This window comes from Manacus candei, unplaced genomic scaffold (genome assembly GCF_025592945.1).
Source record: "Manacus candei isolate 608988 ecotype Guabito, Panama unplaced genomic scaffold, ASM2559294v1 h1tg000008l, whole genome shotgun sequence".
Taxonomy (NCBI): domain Eukaryota; kingdom Metazoa; phylum Chordata; class Aves; order Passeriformes; family Pipridae; genus Manacus; species Manacus candei.
The window spans coordinates 10,854,258-10,878,519 of record NW_026138056.1 but is presented as its reverse complement, the minus strand read 5'-3'; the positions used below and the strand labels follow the sequence as shown (position 1 = coordinate 10,878,519).

Genomic DNA, 24,262 nt, shown 5'->3' with positions numbered 1-24,262 from the left:
TGAACTTTCAACCTCTGAAGAGAAAGCAGTTTCTTGTGAACTACAACTGGTAGGTGGACCAGCTGTAAATTTTACTACCACCTGGACTAAACCAAAATGGCATATTCCAAATTCTCCTGTGCACAAAGGGTCATGAGATAAGAACAATGCTGAGGAGCCTGCTTGTGCCTCATCCTTCTGCATACTGACTTTGGACTCAGAAAAGCTGGTCCTGACAACTCCAGGAGGAGAGGCTGGTGCCAAAAAGTAGAGCTTAAACTCCCAACAAACCCAAAACAATGGAGGTTAAGATCTGCCTGGAGGAAAGATCCTGAGGGCTCTACAGGGAGTTGAATGCCAGGAGACGGCGAGGGCCATTGGGCAATCCCACTACTGGCTCACTAATAAGCAGCTCTGTGTCCCAGAGGAAGACAAAACCAAAACCCTGTACACATACAGATGAGAGATGGAATAATTTTATATACTGGTGGAAAAAGTATGAGCTTTTCAAGTTTTTTTAAAACTTTTATTTATTTTTTTTAGAAAATGAATAAACTCTGCATGGTAGAGTGTACGGTATATAATTTCAAAACAGAACAAGTGATATGGAATGGATTATTTTCCCAAACTATTTAAGGTTGAACCTAAAATCATTTGTAAATCAACACTCGTTGCCATGTAAGACAAAGGAAAACAATCAACACATTTTTTGTTTGGTACAGATTTTCTCTACCACTTCAGCCTGAATTTTCCCAGGGTTGGGGAGAAACAGGGGGCAAATCCTGCCCATTGTCCTAATCATAATTGTACTGACCAAGCTTTGTGCTCTGAAATCTAGCATCATATGGCTTTATATACGTTCCTAAGTGAACAGTGCAACATCATCACCATCTTAAGTGTTTATTCCACATTCAAACTGTAACTGAACATCACTCTGAAACACTTTTCCACCCCCAAAACAACAACAACAATAATGAAAAGCAGAAAGTCTCCAGCAATCAGATTTCCTCCCAGAAATCTGTGTAAACTGTAGATCAGGGTTGGGTAGCAGCACAGAAGACAAAAGATGTGACAGCATGATTCAATAGCGTCTCTAAAGACTACTGTAAGACTGTCATTCTTTAGTCTGCATCTTGCAATCACAATTTTCTTTTTCCCTGCAATGCTATAAAGCAATATAAGAAAAAAATGAGACTCAAAAGCAAAAGGTAGAAGCCTTTACAGAAAGGTAAAGCTTCTGCTTAACTTTGAGTAGTCGCTATTAGAAACAGATCTCTGCAATCAGAAACAAATCTTGAACATATATACACACAATTTCGGTGGAAGGGGATACAGCCAAGGATGGAAGCCCTCCTAGCAGACCCACAGACTGTTTTGGCTTGTAGGTCAACACTACACTGCCTTTTTGGTCTGAATAAACTGGCAGGGCAGCTGTGTAGGCTCCAGGCATGCTCCAGGCTCTTGGCTCCTCTGTTCCTTGGCTGCGTGGGGGCCAGGAGAAGGAGGAGGAGGAGGAGGAGGAGGGAGTAAGAGTGCTGTCAAGGGCCCCCCTCCCCTCACTTTGCAGCTGGCCAAGTGATGCGCGGGTTGCAGCGACATGGGGCATTACACTGGGAAGGTTTAAGTGCACACTTTTCTCTTTACCCCGTCCTCCCCAAACCTGTTGGAATGTATCTATATCAGTAATCAGATAAGTATTAATAATAACTGTAAGCTAGCATAGTCACTCTCCCCTATAAAATGGGGGGAGAGCAACAGCATCAAACAAATTCCCATTTGTCCTGACATGTGCAACCTTTCCAGATCCTGTACAGCAATCACATACAGGCTTTTTTTTAATAATAGGATTTAAAGGAATCAAAGTTGGTAAAGAAACCGGATATGTCCTGGCCTAACTGAAGGAAATAATAAAACTGATTTAAGTAAGAGCAAAAGAAAGTAAGCATTAGTGTGTTTACATCCTCTGGTATGTCCCACTTCTCTACGTTCTTCTCACAAGCCCTTTCTGTACTCTGAGCAAGCACTCTCAAACTAAGAGAGGTAAGGCTTCAGCTAAAATCTCACAGTTGAGATCATTATTTTATATAATTACCATGAATGTAATAATTTGATTTTAGTGGATCCATGTGGGGCATGTTAGGGCAAGGCTTATTAAGTGAACCAGCACAGGAGAAGATTGGATAGGGGTGTAATCCCACATGATAACAGCAATTGAACAATGTCTGTAAGCATGGCACTAGCTTAGTGTGTATGTAGCATTGGGAGCTTGGATGAAGCCCTCAAGTGTCCAGTCAGAACCAGGGAAGCTGTAAGAAGTTTTACTGTAAAACTCCAGTACTGAAATGTCTAAAGGAGCTGCATCTCTAACTTCAATGGGCACAGATTTTAGGTTTTGCACAGTCAATTCTAATTAAAAACCCAAAACTTTAACGGCTGATGCCCCTGCTGTTGGAGCCTTAAGACACCTGTTATAATGCTGAGCCCTACTCTTTTTTTTTTTTTAATAAAACACTGTTTTAAGATAGAGCACAATAAATGTGCTTATTACGCACTCTAACATAGAGCACAGAAATACAACACTACAGAGTGCAAGTCTAACCATCTCCACAGTGGGAAAAGTGCGAAGGTTAAAAATATGCATGTGGCTTAACACAAGATATTTTTAAAAAACATGACATGGAAATCTTATACTAATGCTTCCATCTTTACCACAAACATGATTGAAAACTTAAGGTCAGTTGCTGATCCTTCTCTCGCAGTAGTAGTAGTAGTGTAATGCTTTCAAAGGTACAATATTGGAAAGATCAGAGAATAAAAAAACCAAGTGTCCAAAAATGATCCCATTTACCACTTTTCCAGTAGTTATGTTTTTCAAGAAGTAAATGTGTAAGGTCACCTTGATCTTCACCATCAGTAACTGATACACTTGGAAACAGCTAAGCCAACCACCGGGACTGAGATCAGTTTGGTGTCGCACACGCACACACACACAGATACACACACAAACACCCCACAGGAAAAAGTGCACTTTCAATTGCTGATACAAAAATAGATTGGCACATTCTTTTTGACACAGTGAAGATATCTTCTAAAAGCTTTTTCACTTCAAGAAGTCCTCTTGGAATTTGCAGCAGGTCTGTAGAAAAAGCGCTATGAGAATGCACTCAGTGGGCTTCCAGGGTTTGTGTGATGCAGAGAGGGGTGGTCATGGAGGCTGCCCTTCTAAATTTTGCCTACTTTTATAGCTGTAGTCCCTACAGATAGGGTCAGTCACCACTCAGTTTCAGCATGTGAACCATTTACCAACAGCTCAGTCTTCACTTGCTTTGAGAAAGCAATGATACGTAAATTTGTCAAAGCTGAGAGTCTTACGTTGATGCAGTGTTTCCTATACGTGGGGAGAGAGAGAGAGTGAACTGTAAGGAGTCTGATTTTGCATTTCCAGTAGTAACTGTGGCTCAGGAGAGCCAAGCTGGAACAGTCGGTAGCCCCTTCCCCGCAGGGCAGCCAGCGCTAGGAGTTCTGCACCAAGCGTCTGTAGTGAGGCATCACTTCGTGCTCAGGAAGGTGGAGAGCAAACTCCAAGGCCACCAGCACTGGGAACTCGAAGGCGATCAGCTCTCGCCTGTTCAGCCGGAACTTCTCTTCCAGTTTCTGCAACCACAGCCGAGGGAAAAAAATAAATTAAACAAAATGAATGAGGATTTGCCTTTCTAGTGCTTTTCAAAACATGCATGCTGTTGTCATTAAACTTCTGTCCTGATCGACTCACGTAGCTCTAGGTTTAGCAACTCCGAGCAGGGTGAACTGGATGTACTGATTCCTTACTGTGAAGGTGAACTCACAAAGCTCAGTCAGCCATGCTATTTCTGATACATTTGTCATTTCACTCATTCCACTTCTAGAAGATACGTCTTCTAATGATCACAGTGATTACCACTGCAGGAACAGGAAACTCCTGGCTTCATGCAAACATCAAAATCACTTGTGTAATGGAAGGCATGCATCTTGTAACTGTCCACAAATTTCCTGCATTGCTTGAAATCACCAATTTCCAACATTAGACTGTGCTACAACACCCTATTGGGGACATTATTTTTAGCCACAATTAAATACACTTGATCTTAATACCTCAGAGGCAGGAGGTGTCATCTGCAACAACCATAAGAACAGTGAGTAATAGAAACTACTGTCCTCAAGGGGGATGAGATGGGTTTTATAGTGGGTTTTCTGCTGTAATGTACTAAACCTCCCATCTGCTCTGCTGTATTTGTTGGATTTGGATGCTACAAGTAGGCAACTAGCTATTCAGGGATATTTCCACCCCTCATCCTCTTCTCATGATCTCTGTGGCTTGCTACTTCTCTGTCCACTGAGCCTACTCAAAAGCTCAACGTGTCCTATGGATGGACCAATGTTTCAGGATAGCAGGAGAAGCCAGATTCTTCCAACTTCCACTGGCTTGGGTTTTTTTGGTGGTTATTCAGAGGACTTTCTAACAAGCTGGTTGTTGACCCAGCTCTGTGACTGTGGGAGAATGGCACGAGTCCAGCCCTGTCCCCCATCCAAGTTCTCATGTATCTTCCATTAAGTGAGCTGGTTATGGCCACATACCCAGCTACCTGCCTAACTTTCTACAGCACTAAATCAGATCAGTATCTCAGTGCTTCCAAAGGATTATGGAATAACACTCCCCCATGTTAACTCTTTCACACAGAGTAGGTGGAAGACCTACTCTACAAAAAAACCCACCTTACTGCACAAAAAGCAGCTGGAATGAGGTGTCCCAGTGGGAACATCTCTATGTTTTTTTGCCCAAAAGCTGAACATGATGATAGAAATACAGATGTCTACTAAACACCATCTGAAATTAGTATATGCATTTACCTCTCAAAGGAGAGTCCTTACTGACACTCTCGAAAACATAATTAAAAGCAAAATAAATTTCCTGAGGGTTCACTTTTGACTTCTATTGACAGAAGAGTGGTCAGATACCTCTCAGACCTCACAGAATCTGACACCAGGGCCTTCTATCACATCAAACAAGCTTCCCATGCCTCTGCAGTGACAATGATCACTACTGCTGCCACAAAAACATGTAACAAAAAGTACATTTAGCTGGCCGTACATCTGGAAACCTAAAGGAGAGCAAGTCCACTGGCAAGCAGGCTTGCATAGACCACACTTGGCACTTCATGTAGAAGGAACATTGGAAACCTATGGATACGTACATCTATAAGATGCTTGACTTCATGTTTTCTGAGGTCACTGCCAATTTTGGCTGCTAAAAGAACACAAGCTCCAGCACAAAGCTTTCTATTCTGCTTGTTCAGCTTCCCCTTGAGAGCGAGCTTCTCAAAGTAGACAAAGGCCATGGCCACTGTGGGCTCTTCAAAACCACATTCTTCTTGAGCAAGCTTGCGCATTTCTCTCTTCAAGCTGAGTAAAGAGACCAGACAAGTATGATGTGAACTGAGTTTTAAAGCGTTTCGCATTTCACCCTGTCATCTTTTTGGAGATTCCTGCTTAGTCAAATGGAGGGGAAAATAATAATAATTTACTGGGCAGATATCTTTATGCTCTGTCTTGTGGGCTCATTTCATGGCACGTTTTGATCTCACCATCTCACCCTTCCCCTCCACTAGAAAAGTAACTGAAAAGCTTTGACATTTTTAGTTACAATATTTCATCAGAGGTCTTATGCTGCATACAATTTGTTTAGTAACAACAGGTTTATTACTGGTGTTCTATATGCAGCTTTGCTGCTGGTTATGGTTGGTCAAATACAAACTGCCAGTCTTTCCATGTACTGCAGCACTGTCTGGTTACAGAGCAACATGGCTCAAGTTTCCTTCTGGCCACTAGGGTCGAAGTAAATTGTCATTACTTCAGTGGAGCAGTATGCCTGCTCACTGGAAACAGATGAAATATTACAACTTTGCTGTGAAGCTGTCCACTTGTTTTGCTTCTGACGATGCTTTCTCCACAAGGCATAAAAACACTTCTCTTTCCTCAGTCTCTTTTAAGCTAAGTGCCATAAGCTTAGAGACTCTGTTGTGTTATTTTTCTGGGTATTTTAGTATAGTGCATGCCCAGCTCTCATCTTCATCCCTTAGATTTCCCATTTGACACCTGATTGGTGCATGTTTGTACATTCCTCTATCCTGTTTACTCAGCCCACTGACCAAAGCAATCATCTGACTTACTCTGCACCTCTGCTGCTCACTGCTCCTGGAAGATCTATCAGTGCTCTGCTTCCCCTCATGTACAGCAGGAATTGCACTGAAATGTGAGACAGCTGTGTCACGTTGCAGCCTTACTGAGCTTTGAAACGTACCTTCTTATTTTACTGAGGGTTAGCTTGATGTGAGGGAACTTCTCCTTAAAGGTCTCATTCATGTCCTTCTTGAGATCTGATGGCTTCACGTAGTCTATGACTGTGGTCTGTAATACACGTCAAAAGAGAATTACTCTTTCAGTTTGTAAAAAACAAGATCACTCAGTTCCCAGAAGCAAGGAATACCAAACAGGTGCTAGTCAGTCCCGATGCCTTCAGGAGATAGGAAAATAAGATCTGAATTAAGGCAACAATTTGTGACTGCTCCATCAAAACAAGTGACCTTCAACATAATTCTTGAACAATACACACCTCATTAGCGTCCTTGAAGAGTGAGTTTAAGATAAATGTGGGTGGAGGAAACCTACCTGAAAAGTCTTGAAAAACAACAAAAAAACCCATCATAATAACTGTTTTGATGACCAGAGCTGGTGTGCATATCTCCATGAGGTTCTGAGACATATTAAGTTTCTCTCAAATTGATTCTTCAAAGAAAATGCTGGTACAAATTCTTGACTGCCATAGCATACATTTGTGATAAAACAGGTAACTAGCCCACACAGCTAAGGTCATTTCAGTGGAGTGCAAGACAGTTAATAAGACAGTGGGCAAAAGAGTTAGGACAACATTCAAAGTGTACAACCTATTTCTTTTGAGCTTCCTATTCCTTTTTGTTACAACCTAAGGAATATCCCCATGTTGCAGAGGGTTCTCCAGACCAATACTGCAATGCCAGTGCCCTCATCTATGGTGCTCAACACTTCTGTTGTTCCTTTAGTAACAACAAGAGGTGGAAAGAGACATGCAAAACTCTTGCTGCATGTTATGCCTTTATAGAACATGGAGCTTTGCTGTAACATATCCTCATGGGAATCTAAATCAGCCAAACAGACTGACTGTATAGGTTTTCATTTTTTTTCATAAATATTCATATACTTTACCCATAGTATATGGAAGGGCTGGGGGAGGAGAGTGCCACAGCTCTAGACAGAAAGCAGACAATTCCTTTTATCCAGTCATGTTGTCCTCTGGTTCCAAAATAAGCATGAAGGGGAGTAAAACATACCTCCCTTTTCCTGCACTTTATTTAGGAGCTGTGGTACTGAAATAATGGATAATTATAGGAATTTAAAAGAAAGCAGAGCATGTGTTTCCCCTGAATAGCACACAGCAGTATCTGAGGTAAACGTAGTGCAATGAGAAAAAACCAACTTCTTGGCATGGGGTGTTGTTATGTTCATATACATGTTTTAAAATGTGGGCCATTCTGCTATCTGATTTGCAGTGAGGGGAAGCATCATCTGTCAGATAAATTGCTCCCCACTACGTCCTGCCAGATAATTCTCCTGGGCATGTCACACACAACAGTCGCCTAAAGTTGTTTTAACTATAAATGCTTGTGTGAGCCCCCTCCAACACACTGAGGTGTTAAGCACTAGTCCAAATTTTGCTCAGTAAAGGGAATAATTTATTAAGGAAATTCAGCGCTATTAAGGAAAGCTGCCCCTTATAGGAAATCATCAAATAGGAGAAAGCCACATGTTCAGCCACCCCTGCTGCTCTGCATGTGTACGGATGAACGTGAGCGCGTGTCTGGACAGATAGTGAAGTGCCATTGAGGTTAGAAATTCATATGCAGCCTTGATGCTCAGGCAGGCAATTTGCTACCACACCTGAAAAAAACAAAGAGAGGAAAAGACAGGGAGGAAAACTTCCTCCTGCTGAGGTTGGAAGGATGTATGCACACACTGTGGCTTTTCACTGCAGAGAGCTTCTCACGTGCTTCATCTCACCTGGCACGGCTCAGCCCTCTGAAGCAGAAGAATTAAGATCTTACCAACTCCTCCTTTCCTTTCTTTCCCTGGAACATCACTGCCTGCCTGCCTACTCCTCAGCATTGTTGTCAAAGGATCATCAAGAAGCTGGGTGCTTCTGATGTACAGATATGCTGGGAATTTTATGTGTTAAGAGGGTTCCTCTTGGTACTGCTATAAGAGGGCACTGAAACAAGCCACATATAATTCAGACCGGTGCCATCTGCTACTCGAGGTACAGAAACATCAGGCCACGCTGCTCTTGCTTACAGAGTCAAGAGAAACTAAGCACATAGAGGTTACACACTATTAAATCCAAAGATGATTTCAGTTACTACCAGACAACTTTTGGTTGTCTTGGGCAATCCTAGAAACAGTGAGCTCAGTGTTACTGTGCAAAGCTACCTGACAGCTTATTTCATGCTTCACTACAAACCTAAATGCCTATTGTTTGTTCTTCATTACCACGGAGCTCCCAAGCTCTGTAGTTTCATCTTAATTATCTCCCTCAAAGTGATCATGTGTTTTTCTGGAAGACTTGTCTTTGGCTCTCTCCAGGTTATCTTCTTCTCTTGCCCAGAAGGAGAATGCAACACACAGGAACCTCACCTGCATGACAAAAACCACCTCTCAGCAGAAAGGGCACAGCAGTGGACGGAGGGCCTGTCCATCCTCCAGGCTCAGTTGACAGGCTGCACAGAAGTTATGCCAGACAGCAAGTTGCAGTTGCTTTCACTTCTAACAAGTAGGTGCCAGGGTTACCCCAGCTCTGGGGGCAATTGTGCAGAGGAGGAGGAGTGAGCCTCACAGCAGCAGCAGCAGCCCCCCGGGGTGCACCTTTTCCTGTGGCTGCTCTGCAGGCACCGACTTGTTTTACCTGGGACTTCTCTAGACTGTGGGAGATTTGCCAGAATTCAGCTAAATTCTCTTTAGAAGGAGAAAAGCTCTTTTAAAAATTTTCATTTAAAGCAAAGCACTCAGACGCTGGACACTAAGCAGGCAGCTTAAAACTGAAAATGGTAAAGAAGTACAGCTATTTTTAAACACAGAGATTTGCCAGTTTTGTCCTGTTGATAAGAATCTCCCCCCTCCAACTCTGAATACTGCCTCTTCCTGCAAGACAACAGTCTCTACGACATAAATCACAATAATGAAATCCAGATGAAAGCTGGTGTGTGCTGGTTTTGATTCATGTAACAGGATAATGGCAACATGTTTGAACACACTGGCTCTAAGGCGACTGCCTCATCTTGTCAGTGCCATGCTGGAGAACTCAGCTAACTGCCCTTATTCTCAAGAAAAGGATTTGTGCAAGTTTTTCCCCCCCGCCTTGATTTTTTTTCCTTCGTAGCTGCTGAAGAAGCTGGACTTTGAGCAATAATAGGTTGCTGCTTGCCCAGCTGGTGCCTATAGAAATGCATCCTATGCATGCGGGACCCTGCCCACCAGAAAGGCAGGCAGCAAAAAACACCTAAAGAGTATAGTTGAGAGGTAATTTAAAAGCAATGTTGAATCAGTATCTGTTGAGTGATCAGATCAGCTACCTCCTAAAACTGTTTCTGACCAGGAACCTGAGCACCCCTCTTGCTATTCATGCCCTGGCTGGGGCACAGCACTCACAAGTCTACAGAGAAATCCCAATCCCCAGTCGGGCTCCAGCCCAGGGCACCTCATGCATCCCGCAAATGGCTTGGCACTGAGCAGCAACCCCTTGCTGCTGCCCTTGCCCATGAAGAATGGAGCAGAGGAAACCTCTGGGATGGCCCAGTGACCCACAAAAACCAGCTGGGATCTGACAGGGCAGGGCTTAGACCCAACGTTATCCTTCTCTGCCTTCTCTCTGCTCAGCATTTACACTTCTCTTCTCTGTTTTAGGCCATGTTGTTGCACTTGAGTTGCCTGCCTAAACAAAGGTCCCGGGTGGAGGAGAATACATGACTGCCTGTCCAGGATGAGTCTGGTATTGTCCGTCGGAGCACTGTTCAACACTGATGCTCCAAATTTTGTGAAGGGTTTGCAAATAGTTCCCTAAAAGGAGCACAGCTTTTTTTTTTTTTTTTATCCAAACATACTTTCTTATACATAATATTATTCCCTACCAGGCAAGCACTCTGTATTCTCAGAACTGTCAGACACAAGAGCAAGGCACTGGGAACTACCAAACTGTCTCTCTCATACTGTAATCTCAATGTTTCTAACTTCTGTCATCCACAACCGTCTGTCTTGTTTCTCACAGCTTATTTGCACAAAACACACTTCAGTATTCAGCAATACTCCTTCGTGGGCTCTGTTCACATTCTCTGTATACAAATCTCTGTATGTATATTTTAGTTTGGTGATGGAAATTGCACAAGACTAATGAAAACCTTGATATATGGTAGCTGACAGATGCCTGGACAGCATGATGAATGCTTCAGCCCAAGCCTGTACTCTGCACGCTTTCTGCATGGCTGGCAGTTTTGAACTTGGAGCTTAGCTTGTGTGTTATTCACAAGCGTTTTCAAGCAGCTGCTTTCTCATAGGAAAGCTGTATATATAGTTTCATAAATATGAGAGGAGAGAGGATGCCTGAAATGGCTAGAAAGACTGGCAGGATGAAATATTGTTGAAAATAAATCCTACTTTGGCACACAACCAGTAAAAGATGATCTAGCCTTGGATGCCTCTACCTCCTGCTTAAGAAGGATAAAACCAGAATAAAATAGGTGAATAAAATGAAAGATATATGACAGGCTCTCTTCAGCTGTCAGTACTGTGTACCCCTGATAAATCTACTTTACTGAGACCAGACAGAAGACTGATACCTGAAACAGACTTTTGGTAGGTCAGTGGTAACTTCTCAGCCAAACAAGAAGTGAAAAGAAGTCAATGACTGTGCAATGCCAGGCTACCTTAACAAACACCATAGATGACCAGCTACGTACCTATTAACTGCCAGTAACCTAATTCATATACTTATTGCTGAAGATGCATAAATATGGGAAATCCTGATAGAGCAGAGGCTTAAAACTGTGATGGAAAATGGGACAGACTGCTTATTATAATTTAAAGATAGACTAAAATAAGATGTTTTTGTTGTTAGAAAGTTATTAACATTCAAGGATCTTAAACTGAAAGATTTCAAATTTCACAAAGCAAATAATCTCAAAACTGCCTCTTTGAAATTAAGTACATGAAAGGATGCCAGTTTATTTTATACTGTTAACACACTGGAATTACTCTCAATTAATACAGTGTGTCACTGTTACAAAATAGTTGCTTATTGGAGTCTCAGACAAATATAGCATCAAATGCATAGAGCACAGGGTTTAAATATTATTATCTACCACTACTGCAATACTCTGCTCCCTGAGACTTTTGGGTACAAGGTCAGCAGCTGATAAAAAAGCAGTCTGGAGATACTTAATTTACAGCTATGGAAGTGGCTCGAAGAATAGGGTGACAGCACCAAAGGACATTGGCAGTAGTAGAGTCCTCCTGACCTTGATGCTCCTTGTGAAAGACAGAATGGGGGAGTGAGAGACCAAATGCATTATGTCATCATGCAGGGCTTTTGTTAGACCAAATGGCCAGGACAGCAAGCAGTTCTAATTTTAAAATCATACTGGAGGACTAATATTTAATAACACAGCCTGGCTGTGCTTGATGCTAGTGCAGTACCTAGCAAATGCAGACTGACAGACAGCACTGCAGACTTCTGTGACATGCTTTTTTTATTAGTGGTGTAGAGATGTTAATTTATTTTTATATAATTAAAACAATACACTGAAATTATAGTTCAGTATCCAAACCTAGTTCCACATCTATCCCATGGGCACAGATAGATGGATATTTCAGGGATGTTATTACAGAAGGATCACTCAAAGTCCAGGTACAACTCATCTGGGCTTTTCTTCTTTTGCTGCAAGTTTTGCAGTGCACAGTGGCCAGCTGACATGCTTCTGTGTTTCTGTGTTACCAACAAAAGCAGGACTGCGGAGTCAGCTGTTGACAGTGAGTTTTCTACTTCTGCACAGAAGGAGTTTCTGCTGGAAAGAATGCAGGGAGACTAGGGAGACACTGATGATTCTGTACGTTTCCTAGTCAACGTGATATTCTAGGAAAGAAATTACTGCTCTGTTGGGTAGATAAAGTTCCTATTCTAGAGAGATTTAAGGATCCGAAAGAATTCCTGTTTCAGCAGTATCAGCCAGGAAGACATCTGTTAACCATGACATGATGCTTCCCTCCTCCCCCCCACCCCTCAGACTGAAATTTTTCTACCTCTTACTATTTATATTGTAGACATTACAGACTCCTACAAAGACAACACAAAATTAAATAATATCTCCAGTGAACACCAGAGTTTAAATACAACTAATACAATTAATAGAAGCTGTAGAGTTTGTGTTGGGAAATGAAGAATACTTTTAGAATTGTTCCCTGACAGGCAATTTGTGGGTATTACTCTTAGAAATGCGACAGGGAAGTGTATACGTTTTCTAGCCAGGAATTTCACTACAAAAAAAAAAAAAAAAGACCAAACTGTAAGCACTTCTTCTTCCCCACAGCTGTCTTCAAGGAGAAAGCTCAGCTCCTCCTTTAAAACGGCTGAGGACTTGCAGTTAAAGCTCATCTGCAAGTCTGGACTAATTCAGCTCAGTAAAATTAAAAGACTATAAAGTCAATATCAGTGATGATAAACTCGGGCTCCACAAAAATGGAGCACATCGAGTGCCAGTTGCACAAATTTCTGAGTGAAATCCACACTGGACCACACATTTTGTCCATCTTATGCCTCAGGATAAAGCCTGCAGTGTTTACTGATGCAGCATTCACACACACCTCAACAGAGCTTTCCCAGCGGAGAAATCCTGGCCTGCCAAGCACGAGCCAGGCTCAGGGGAGTAATATCAGTGCGCGTAGCTCTATCCCGCAGTCAGTGCCGCAGCCCAGCATCCACTCCTCTCGCACACCTTCCCCCCATTAATTGCTCTGACATCCATAAGGAGGGGTGAGGGGAGTATCTACAAGGTTGCAGCTGTCAAGCATTAATGCTAAATCCTGGCCAAGTAACAAAACTTTAATTACAAGCTGCAGCTCTCCACGCACAACAAAATGTTGGGTGCTGACATCAGAGACGCCCTCAGCTGCTCCGGGGCTTGAGAGAGGCAGTAATTACAGCTGTGTTCCGCTCGGGACCAGCGGCTGCTCTCAGTCTCTGTTCAGCAGCTCTACAGCTCTGCGGTCATTTGGCTGAGGTCTGTCACTACCACAACGGCTGTGCACGGTCAGGAAAAAACCACAGGCTTCTCGATGGCCCCAGACTGCAATTTGCTTTAATTGCAGCATACGCCGATTTTTATATTTGGGGAAGAAAATGACTTGAAATTGCTGCTAACACTGATGTGAACTGCAGGGGGAGGGAATGCCAGTTGAGTCAGGAAAGTCTAAAATGGATGTGAGTAAAGTCTCCTACATAGCCAATATGGCCTTATATTCGCCAGCTCTATGCACAAGTCCTCCTTGCCTGAGTTGAAAAATCCTATTTACCTGCAAGCTCCCAGGACACTCCTGCACTACCTTTTCTCCCTTTTCTTGGCTGAAGGAAACACCAGCTGCTAAGGAAATCTTTCAGGTGAACACTGAGGAACAACCACCCACTTTTTAGCTTCTTGCAAAGCTCCTATGTGGCATCACAGCTACGCTGCTTTAACCACAGGCAGGCGAAATCCTAGAACAAGAGAGCTCTTGGCACATTCCTGTGATTCCCACTAACAAAAGAAACATCTCACTTAATGTTCTTCAGCCCTTTTTTAGATTAATGCCTGCCTTCAGAGAGGGAGATGGGAGTGCATGGACCCTCAGGCAGTGCTGAAGAAGTGATATCTGGAAGGCAAATTCAGGCAACGCCCCCTCCCCAGAATGTCAAATAAGACATTTTTCCAGACACAGCAGTAATTAACACCTAGAGAAAAAGAAAAAGCAGGGAGATCTCTGTCAATGCAGATATATTCTAGATAAACGATGACACTGATTTTAACAATTGCCCTTGAAGTCCATTTTTCACCTTTAAAGTATTTAATCATACCTCTGTCACAATGAAAATTCCCTGTCAGCTCCATTTTGCAATAAAAATACAAATATAGACCTCAAAATGCTGTAGTCAACCAGCAAATGGAAAAGAAGGGTATTGAACAACCACTTCTGGGTGGAGACCTCCCCTGCAGGATGCTATCCTGGTTGCCCTATTTTGACTCACCCAACCACCTCCATCACGACACCAAGTTGAAAAGGGATCAAAGATCCCAGGTGATGCTACAGGACTCATACTGCCTGGTGCACATTAGCAGCTTGAGGAAGGTCAGAAACACAACCATGACTGCTAGAGCTATGTTCACTTTGGATGTTGGCTAACAATGTCTTTCTCTTTGAGGGTAGACAGTTCCCTGTGTATGACAGTAACCACATCAAAACCCGACAAATATTTTCCCACACAGATGTAGGTGCCAGAAAAGGTTGTCACTTTGTGGGCTGCCAGGTAAAAAATAACTTGCCAACCCTTAAAGGAAAACTGGCTGAAAGTAAGCAGAGGACATTCTGGACTTCCCATTTGAAAATCTAGCACAAACACAACCTTGGAGCTCAATTAAGCCTCTGTGTACAACAGGCTGAACACTCCTGCTAGCACAGCGATAATCTTCAATCTACATGAAACACTTAAAATTCATTTTGAAGAAGGAGCACTCAAGAGCAAAATTACCCCCAGGATGGAGGGCAGATGAGAACACAGAAAGACCGTATCTTTACATACATTAGTAGTTTCTTAAATAATATCTTCTGCTCCAAGTTAAGCAAGAACATGGACAACACTTTAGATGTCAGTAGATAAGAGTACTAGGTCAGTGCTCCAGGGAAAAAAACAAGAATCTTTTCTCTACTGCCTACTACTGCTCCGGATAATCCAGACAGATACATGCTCGCATGTGTATGACTGCACTGCATCTTGCAGCAGTCCTGCCAAAATAGCACACTGAAGTCTACAGGTGTGATGCAACCAAGAAAAGGCTACAGAAGTGTCTCACCACAGAAAACACTGAGTTAGAGCATAGAGCAAGGACCAGTTATGTGTCTGTATCGTTAAGGGTTTGAATATAGTGAGAAATATACAGGCTCTACTCGTAATTACTGGAATTAAAGGAAGGACTATCCCATGGTGAAATTAATACCTGGGAAAAAAAGCTGTTCGGAGGAGTGAATGATAAGCATCAAAACACAGCGCAGCTTCATGACTTCAGAGAAACCCCAATGGGCATCCTCCTATTTTGTAATAGAAGCCAATTCGAGGAAGTATAAATGTTCCTCTGAACGCGAGAGAATGAACGCATTGTTTGAACAAGCCTTTCATCTAAAGCGTTTATGAAATACAGTGGTAATAAAAGCATTTACTTTTGTAATACCTCCATGAGTTTGTTTTAACATGTCCTGGTAAGTAACTATCATTTAGAACAAAGCATTCCAAACAGCTGTTATTACTAGATTAAAAATAATAATAATCTTCTTAAAATACAGCCAAATGCAACCTCAACCTTCAAAGTTTTGTTACCAAAATTTATCTGAGCTACACTAAATCACTTACCATATAGGAAGGAAATATTAAAACCCGCTTATGTTTGCCACATGGCCATTGGGGATCATCTAAAAGATTTGGGTCATATTCAACAAAGTCTCCCAGGTCACTACCTATAAAACAACAGTAAACATAAGAAAGGAATTCATTACATCAAGAAATCTCTAGACTTAACAGAAGTGGTAAACAAGTTTACAGATATTGCACAATACTGTCTTTGTTCAAGATTTTTGACAGAGATGAAAAATTGCTCTAAATGCTGAAAACTCTAAATATTTCTATTCTAATGTGATTTGCAAAGATGTAGAGGGCGTGCAGCTTTTGAATTACCTGGTAAATGTGAACTTAGGGCTTAGAGAACTGCAAAATTATATAAAGCTCCACAATGACTTTTATTCCTGGCAACAAGTTTTCATCTGTTTATGCAAATGTCTTGATTTGTTTCATTTATCATGCCAAAATATCTTAAGCATATAGTGCTTTGGCTTATGTTTTGTGTCCAGTTTTGTAAACACAACCCATTCCAGCCTAATAAAGGTCACAAGTGGAATTTACACCTTCAGCTTATGACTACTGTGTTGCCACTGTAAATTTTCCATAGCAAAGGAAGGTAACAATAAGCCTGATGCAGGAGGAACAAACGATGGTGATGACAGGAGGAGGCACACTGAGTGCCATCAGGAGCTGTCAATACGACCAACACGCTTGTTTACTTAACTTTCCATCACCCATAAGCAAGCTTTGCTAAACAAATACGGAATGAACTGTGTTCCACCCACAACATGAGACTATATTTTGCTTAATTTAAGCTAAAACTGGTACTAAGACATGTGCCCATCCTTCACAATAACTGCCCATCATCAGTGTACCCACAGATATTAAAACAAGCTTCTTGAGAAGTTACCTGCATCGATGCTCCCCTGGGTGCTGTTAGCTCTTGCCAAAGAAAGGCTACGATGGCTTGCATTGCGAAATTGGGAGAAAGATGAGGTGGAATCTATCGTGTTTCTCCGAGTTCCCAGAGCATTGGTGGGAAATAGGAACTGTGTATAAGAAACCGTCTAAAACAAAATCAGAATGGACAGACAGTTACTTTCAGCCCAGCTCGGCCGCAGTGGGATGCCTTTGGTGCATTCCAATTGGAAGAAAGAGAAGCCAAATTAATGGAGGATTTTCTGGATTTAGTAGCTAGGCACAGATGAATAAACACCAGTCACCTACATTTGCTTCAGTGCAGTCAGTTTATCCATGCAAAAAAATGCTTTTGCAAAGGCATTAATTCTTCAGCAAAACAAACACACACACACAACCTCTAATACACTGGATTTACAAAATCCTACTCAAGGGTCAGATTTAAAAATATGTCAATTTGGTCAGGTTTTTTTCAGTGGGCCTTCTCTGTAGCAGATTTCAGCAGCTTCTTTACTAACTATGATCATCTATATGGGTCCCTCAGCACACAGATGCCAGAGGCATACCACTTGAAGGTTGTTAATTTAAGCACTTTCTCTGCTATTTTTCTTCTTTAGGACTTCATCTGGTAGAATCTTATCGGTGTAACAAGTGAGCTCCAGTTCACAGTAATGGTTGTAGGAGATCATTTACTACCCCCAAACATGGACTAAGCATGAATGAGTGACTTGTGACAAAATTATTTTTAGAGCGCACTGATTCTCTGCTTGTACCCTTGGCCAGGAATAGGCTATGCCTTGCTTCTTGTCCGTTTATTTTCCAAAAATAACATTGTATTGAAGAAAAAAAATGAGTCTCAGACTCTAGACTGGTTTATGAGGAGGTCAGAACAGGTATCAAATAAAACGTGAGCTTTCATTTATTTACAAGCAGACAGATTGCCCTCAAGAATTTACAGCCTGTGGTCTGGCCTGACACCTGGTTAGGTGAGCACACCATGTGTAGCAGCATTGACCTAGGACCTTTAAATGCATATATGACAGCAGACTGGGTAAACTGAACTGTAGACAGTAAATCAGGCTTTCAGCAAGAAATGTTTTCTTTTATGATTAAAACTGTCTCTCCACTACATATTTCTTTAAAATGGATCACTTCCCTAAAGATTCATAATTGCTTATTCTATTCAAGTGAATGAACTCTTGGATTTTGAAAGACTCATCAGATTTGTCCTACTATTTTCCTGCTCTTTGGAAAAACATATTGTTAAGCAAAATTTTATTAAATACAATTGAAAGCAAACAGAATTACAGCTTACAACTCTTACCAGAAATTATTTTCAAACTCCTGACAATATACTTTGCAGTGATACCTCCTGCTAGAGCCAGGGGAAGGCTGTGTAATTCAGTAATGCTTTGGAGATTTAGATGTTGCCAGAGGCAAATTTCTTCAAGGATGCAGAGTTGTTTGCATTGACAGCTTGGCAGTCCTCATGAATTTTTGCTAAGCTTATTTACAGTTGCACATACTGCACTTTAACTACTGTGTTACACTGCTAGTTATAATTTCTATTTCTGCTCATTATTAGTCAAGCCATTTTTTCCCTTATAACATAAAATTAAAGGGAGTAGGAACTGAAGCATCCCCACCTTCCCATCTGCTCCAAGCTCCACACCTTCAAGACCAATTATCTCTTTCAGACACACTCCAGTAGAATGGCACTGGCGTCCACCATCCAGCTTCATATCCCTGGGAAACAGAAACAAGAACAGAAATATCTCAATACACATGCCTGGTTCACCTTCCACTACCCAGTGCTGCAATAAGGTGCAGCATTAATCCAAACATGCCAACGCAAAGCACAGACCAGACAACTTTTCCTATAAAAGCACTTGTGTTGTCTAAAACATATTACAGGTTGCAGCTCATACCCCACCTATGGTGCACAGCAAGGTTCCCCACCTGTCAGGCACCCCTGACAGAACCTGTCGCTGGGAAGGAACTGGAAGTCATAAACACTTCAAGTGAGATACAACAATCCAGCTTGAACATTTAACTGAACATTTAACTGCCATGTATCCAGCAGACAGATGCTCCCAGGCCACATACCTCGCGCTCCCCTACACGAGACAAAGGTAATTTCCTGTGAAAGCCTCCATGAAAGCCTCCAGGAGGGATTTCTCCTCTTCCAAGCACAGGAGAGTGCCCAAAGTCCTCCTGGTGGAGGCCATCAGGAGGAAACCCTCTTTTCCATCACCCTGGAATGGAAACTTGGGGATCTACTTTGAAAGGACGAACCCACCCAGCATCTTACACTTGAACATAAATGAGATCCCTGAGACAAGCAGGCTGTATCCCATGCTTTATTCTCATGATTAAAATGCGAGCTGAGGTAAAAAAGACTGAGCAAATTTGTGCTCCACAAATGGCAGCTGCGTACAACTCCAGACTATTTATCTTGCAATATTTTCCTGGCTGATTTCCGCTGAGGTCCAACTATGTGCTTAAAAATCTGTGCGGGAGAGCTGAGGCAGGGAGAAACCCTGCAGGCTCTTCATCCAGTTGCAGGGCTGGGCTATATCCTGCTGTGTCTCTGCACACCGTGTTTCCTTGTCTTTCCAACCTACCACACATTTTATTTCTCTGAAACATGGCAATCCTGAGTCCCCAGTAAATCACGTACCCTACTGCTGGAAAAATCCAACACGTCTGTGTGCTGGAAAACATGCTTCAGGAACAAAGGAAAAGACTGTATCAAGTTACTAATCCCAACACAGTTTCTTCATTAGAGTTCACTTAGCATAGTGTCATATTATCATTCTCGTTTCCTGATATCATGTTACTGAGGGGTTGGACAAATAATTATACAAAAATAACCCTCTGTGAGAGTCATGGTATTAGCCTCTCCGTTCTTGCTCAGAAAGTGCTTAAGAGAACTATTTCTCATAGAGATAAATGCCAAATAGTAACCATTTCAGCAGGTGTTATCTGTGAAACAAATGCACAACCTGAAGAAGCCCCTGAACCCAAAAATGAAAACAAGTATCTGAATAACCTGAAAGCAGAACAGTTTAGTTTCCTTCCGTTCAAGACCTTACAGACACAGAGCAAGAAATAATGCTGTTACAACTTTGAAAACAAGTCACACAGAAATTTTTCCATGCAATTATAGATAACTTTGTAATTCATCAAATGGAAATCCATCAACCTTTGAAGAGTCAGCACAACAGCTTTAAAAATTAAAGAGCAGTTCTGGGGACTGAAAAGAAATCAGTGCTCTGGAAGCAAGGAGCAGGGTCAGCTGACATGTGCGAGCACACATGGGGATCATTCCTCAACATCAGCTGGAGATAGATGGACACTAATGCCTCCATTTCTGTATACTTCTGATGTTTCTAAAGAAGACTCTCCTTTCAGGACCCTGTGAACAACATTGCAGTCATTCTCCCTCATCCTAGGTGTTTTGCAAAGGTTACTTGGGGTCTTCCCCTCCTCCACATATGCTCTATATTTCTAGGTAGTATATGATTGCTTGTGTTATAAAATGGAGTAATAAAATATTACTCTTTGGAGAGAAATATGTCCATAAAACAGAGAATTAAACTTCCTCTCCTGAGGAAAATCAGCACCAAACAATGTGCAGTTTCTTATGAGCATGAAAATGGAAAGGCTCATCCTGGCTTATACACATCCTCCTCTCACTCATAAAAGACCTCGGTGAACATCTAATATGGAACTCCTATGCTATTTTACTGTATCCTTTTTGAGTTCCCTATCATGTGATCAACAGCAAGCTAGCCAAGTTTTTGCAGGTCAGGTCTTGATTTTTTTCCTCCCTCCTATTAAAGACAAAAGAGTTCACGGACCCCTCAGCAAAGCTCTTGCTGGGAGAGCAAGCCCCAGGGTCGCCACCCTGCTGTTGGGTAGAGCTCCAGCACAACTGCTTCCTCCCCACACCCCCAAAATCCCAATAGCAACAGCTAGGAAAGACCTGGGGGACGACTTCACCTAGCCCTCTCCAAATGGCAAGTCATGCCTAGGGATGAGTTGGGATGGTTGTTTGGGTACAGCCACTGCACCAGTGTGGCCAAACACTGCCACCAAGTTCTTCAGGACACATGCACTCGCATGGCACCACAGCCGAGGGGCCCCGAAAGGGAGGAGCATACAGAAGACAGGCACTTTGTATAAAAACCAGCCAAACTTTCACTGTGTTTAAGTTATTTAGATTACTGATGGGACTGGGGAATTGCACGAACCAAAATACAGGAGTAAATGGTGCTTAGAAAATGCAGAGTAGGAAAGATGGTCCTTGCCAAAGAGGTTTTAAAGGGAAGAAAACTTCCTTCCTCCTCTTCCTCAGTTTTGATTTTCCTGTTTTATTTCCAAAAGTGCTTTTTAACAAACTTTTCAAGGGATTCAAGCAGACACAGAAAAGCAAAAATAAATCATGGGAACTTTTACTACCTTCACTTTGAGCAGGGAAAGCTTGAGGAAATGAGAGGATTGGGGATAACATTTCTTTAGGAGGCAAAAAACTAGATCCCAGTTGCTGTCAAAGTTTAGGGAGTTACTCTGATTTACATCAATGTCAAGCTCTAGATATTCTCTTCATGCATACCATTTCCAGAAAGCTGAGGAGTGTTATAAATTACACTTGAAATTAAGCATATTATTTTAGTTATTCAGGACTGCAGAATGTTGAGGAATACATCTGGTCCAGGTAGCTGAGATTGAGATGCAGATTGAAATGCAGACTGACTCCAGATGGGAGCCCAAGACAAGAGGCCATGAACAGCCAACCTTTGTGACAACAAAGGGCATGAAGATGGGTGATGCCAGGTAAGTGAGTGGACACTGAGAGACACAGCAGGAGCCGGGAATTGCCGACCTATTGGATAACAAAGGAGATGAAGACAGCGAGGTGGATGGACACAGAGAAGGGGGAAGGAGCTGAAGAGGAGGTAGAGTGAGACTTTTGCTCAGGGAGACTCTGAAGTTCCTTTGCTGGGGGTGCTTCTCAGTGGCACCAGCTTGAGCTGTTTCTGTGTTACTGAGCCATGAGTAAATGGCTTTATGGAATGAGACATCTCGGGCTCTGCTAAGGGAAATCTGGGGTTGAACCGGTAGGGAGCTGTGGTCTGACTGAGTGTGCATGTGGTGAGTTTAGGGAGTGAAGTGGGACACCTGTCGGATCACTGGAGCTGCCTGTTGTGAAGGGGCTTCAGTCCCAGCAATTAAAGTCTCTGGACTTGGTAGTGTGACTGACGTAGAGTCTCATAAGTGGTCAGACTGGGTACTTTCCTTAAAAAGGAAAAAACGAAAAGTTTCTCACTCTAACAGAGTTCAAAGATTTTCTTGGAAGAACACCAGGTGACTTGGGATCCCAGATTTGTTGTCGGATGGTGAAAAGTTTTACTGAGCAAATAGATAAGGATCAAAACAAGAAATCTCATCATGTCTTTTATTAGCCAGGCCAGGATTAACAGAATATAAATTGGATGCTGTTACCTTTGGAACTATAACATTTCTTTTATGAACCAAATGTTATGCTTTGACGTGATCTACAAAGTCCCATGCGAGACTCCTGCTGGGCACTTGCTCTTTAAATGACAGTAACAGTTGAGCACTCTAACCTGTGAATAATTTAGGAGTCCATGAAATATTAAATAGATTTCTAGATACATGAAAAAGCCTTCTGCTTACTGAAAAAAGGAATCTGATAATTGTTATATAGAGATGTCAGCCTTCTGTACCTATATTTTATGCTTAGTGATTCCTGACTCTTAAGATTTATTCTAAAAGCAAAAGCAGTTCAGGAGACACCAAGAAAAGATGCTGTTCTCATCCGTCACTGTAAATAATTTCGACTTATAATCTCTGTTTACAAGGACAAGGGAAATGACAGCTCTGGAAAAGATGCACTGCCAGTCTAACCAGCAGCAGATTTCCCACTGCCTGAAACTGCCTGCTATAATTGATCAAGAGCTTTCAGAGCCTAATGCCATTAGTGTTGCCAGAACAACTCCAGCTGCAGTTTAGAGGGGAGGGGTGTAGAAAAGTTCCTGGAAAGATGGCCATAATGGGCCAGTTTCCTTTTTCTCTCTCCAAAGATATTTAGATGTCAGCACACCTCTTTTCCTGATGTTTTGCCCAACACAGAATAAAAGTATTAGGAAGATTCATTGATTAACTTCAATTAAAGGGAACAGGGCAATTCAAAAGAATGAGCAATGGTGGCTCTATAAAATTCATACATGAGATGATTAGTTTTGAAATGTCCCATTGAGGGAAAAAAGCCCTCAGATTTCTGTGTCTTTCTGTAAAGCTAATACATGCTTGGTTTTCTTTTTTTGTTCAATTCGTGAGAAGGCTAAAAGAATGATAGGACTAGAGAATGACAAATGCTCAGGAAAAGAACTAAAGATTGATGACTTAATCAAAACTGCCTCACATACAAAATCTGTTGGGGAAGAACAGCAAGGAACTTGGTAACAAATCTGAAGGACATAACAGAGTATGTCTGTCTGCTGTCTGCTTATTGCTACTATCCATATGGCAATTTAGATGCTCTGATTTCTCCTGTAAATATTGCCCTGTTTTCCACGCTCACTGACCTGTCAAATAGTTGATGGCAGGGGTGTGTCAGGGGTGCAAGACAACCTCACCTAAATGTTTCTTTTTTTTGCCTCATTTTGCATACGACCTTCGTACCCAGTTTAACACTAAAGATGAACAAAGGTTGCACAGTTTAGGTAAAGAAGGCTGTTGGAAATGCCAGGTCTAGGAACTAACTGATCATTGTGGTTAGATGTTATCTGAAGTGACAGTATTGAAAACCTCTCACTCCTGGCATCACTGAACTCATTATTGTTCTGGCCAGCACTCAGTTAAATTCAAAGTTAAATTCAGCAGTGACTTATATTTAGAAACTAGATGAAGCTAGTTAGTAGCATTTTTGAGAAGGACACAAATTCTTTCTATCTAACGACTTGCTACTTTCCTTCAGAAGAATGGTCTGCTTCCTGGGCTTCAATCCATCTGATTACTCATACTGCATTATTTCCCATAGCTGGAGGCAAGTTTCGTCAGATGAATACCTATATTTTTGTCAAGGCAGCAATATTCAGCAGCTATGCCTGCTGCAGATACGTTTCTAACTCCTTAATGAATTCAATGCCATGAAGAATAAAAGATGAGGTGAATTGGCCATTTTTATAAGGATGTGCACTATCTGAGGCTCTGAGTTTTCCGTCCTGTAGCTCCCCACCTCCAGCCCTGCCATCAGTCAGTCACTGTTAGCCTGGTGGCTGAGAGTTCAATGTAAGACTAACCATGCTGCAATGTTGCATTTTGGTGACACCACCAGCTTTCCTCCTCCCCCCCAGGTCCTCCAGATTCATCTTCTGGACAGGACTTCACAGGAACGTGGAAGCTCTTAAAAGGTTCTTACATCACAAAAAATATCAACAGAATAGGTACGATTTCAATCCGTGAATGCTTTTGCCATTGACATTCTTGGGGGGGAAAGACAACTCGGTACCTTCTTCCTCCTTGATAAAACACCTCTGGCAGTGACAGCGACATTTCTATCACCTTTTTTTTTTTGAAATT

General features: G+C 42.0%; 1 protein-coding gene across 3 annotated transcripts in view; it reads right to left on the bottom strand.

Annotated features, from left to right (window-relative positions):
• Positions 1 to 863: 863 nt before the first annotated feature.
• CABLES1 (Cdk5 and Abl enzyme substrate 1) overlaps positions 864 to 24,262 on the bottom strand; it is a 72,887-nt gene continuing 49,488 nt past the window's right edge. For all 3 annotated transcript variants that reach the window (XM_051775298.1, XM_051775303.1, XM_051775310.1), the window contains 6 exons: positions 18,298 to 18,397; positions 16,644 to 16,800; positions 15,749 to 15,852; positions 6,317 to 6,423; positions 5,211 to 5,418; positions 864 to 3,633 (listed from right to left, as the gene is read on the bottom strand). In XM_051775298.1, the coding sequence (XP_051631258.1) occupies positions 3,493 to 3,633; positions 5,211 to 5,418; positions 6,317 to 6,423; positions 15,749 to 15,852; positions 16,644 to 16,800; positions 18,298 to 18,397 (817 nt within the window). In that variant the 3' untranslated portion in view covers positions 864 to 3,492. The remainder of the gene's footprint in view (positions 3,634 to 5,210; positions 5,419 to 6,316; positions 6,424 to 15,748; positions 15,853 to 16,643; positions 16,801 to 18,297; positions 18,398 to 24,262) is intronic.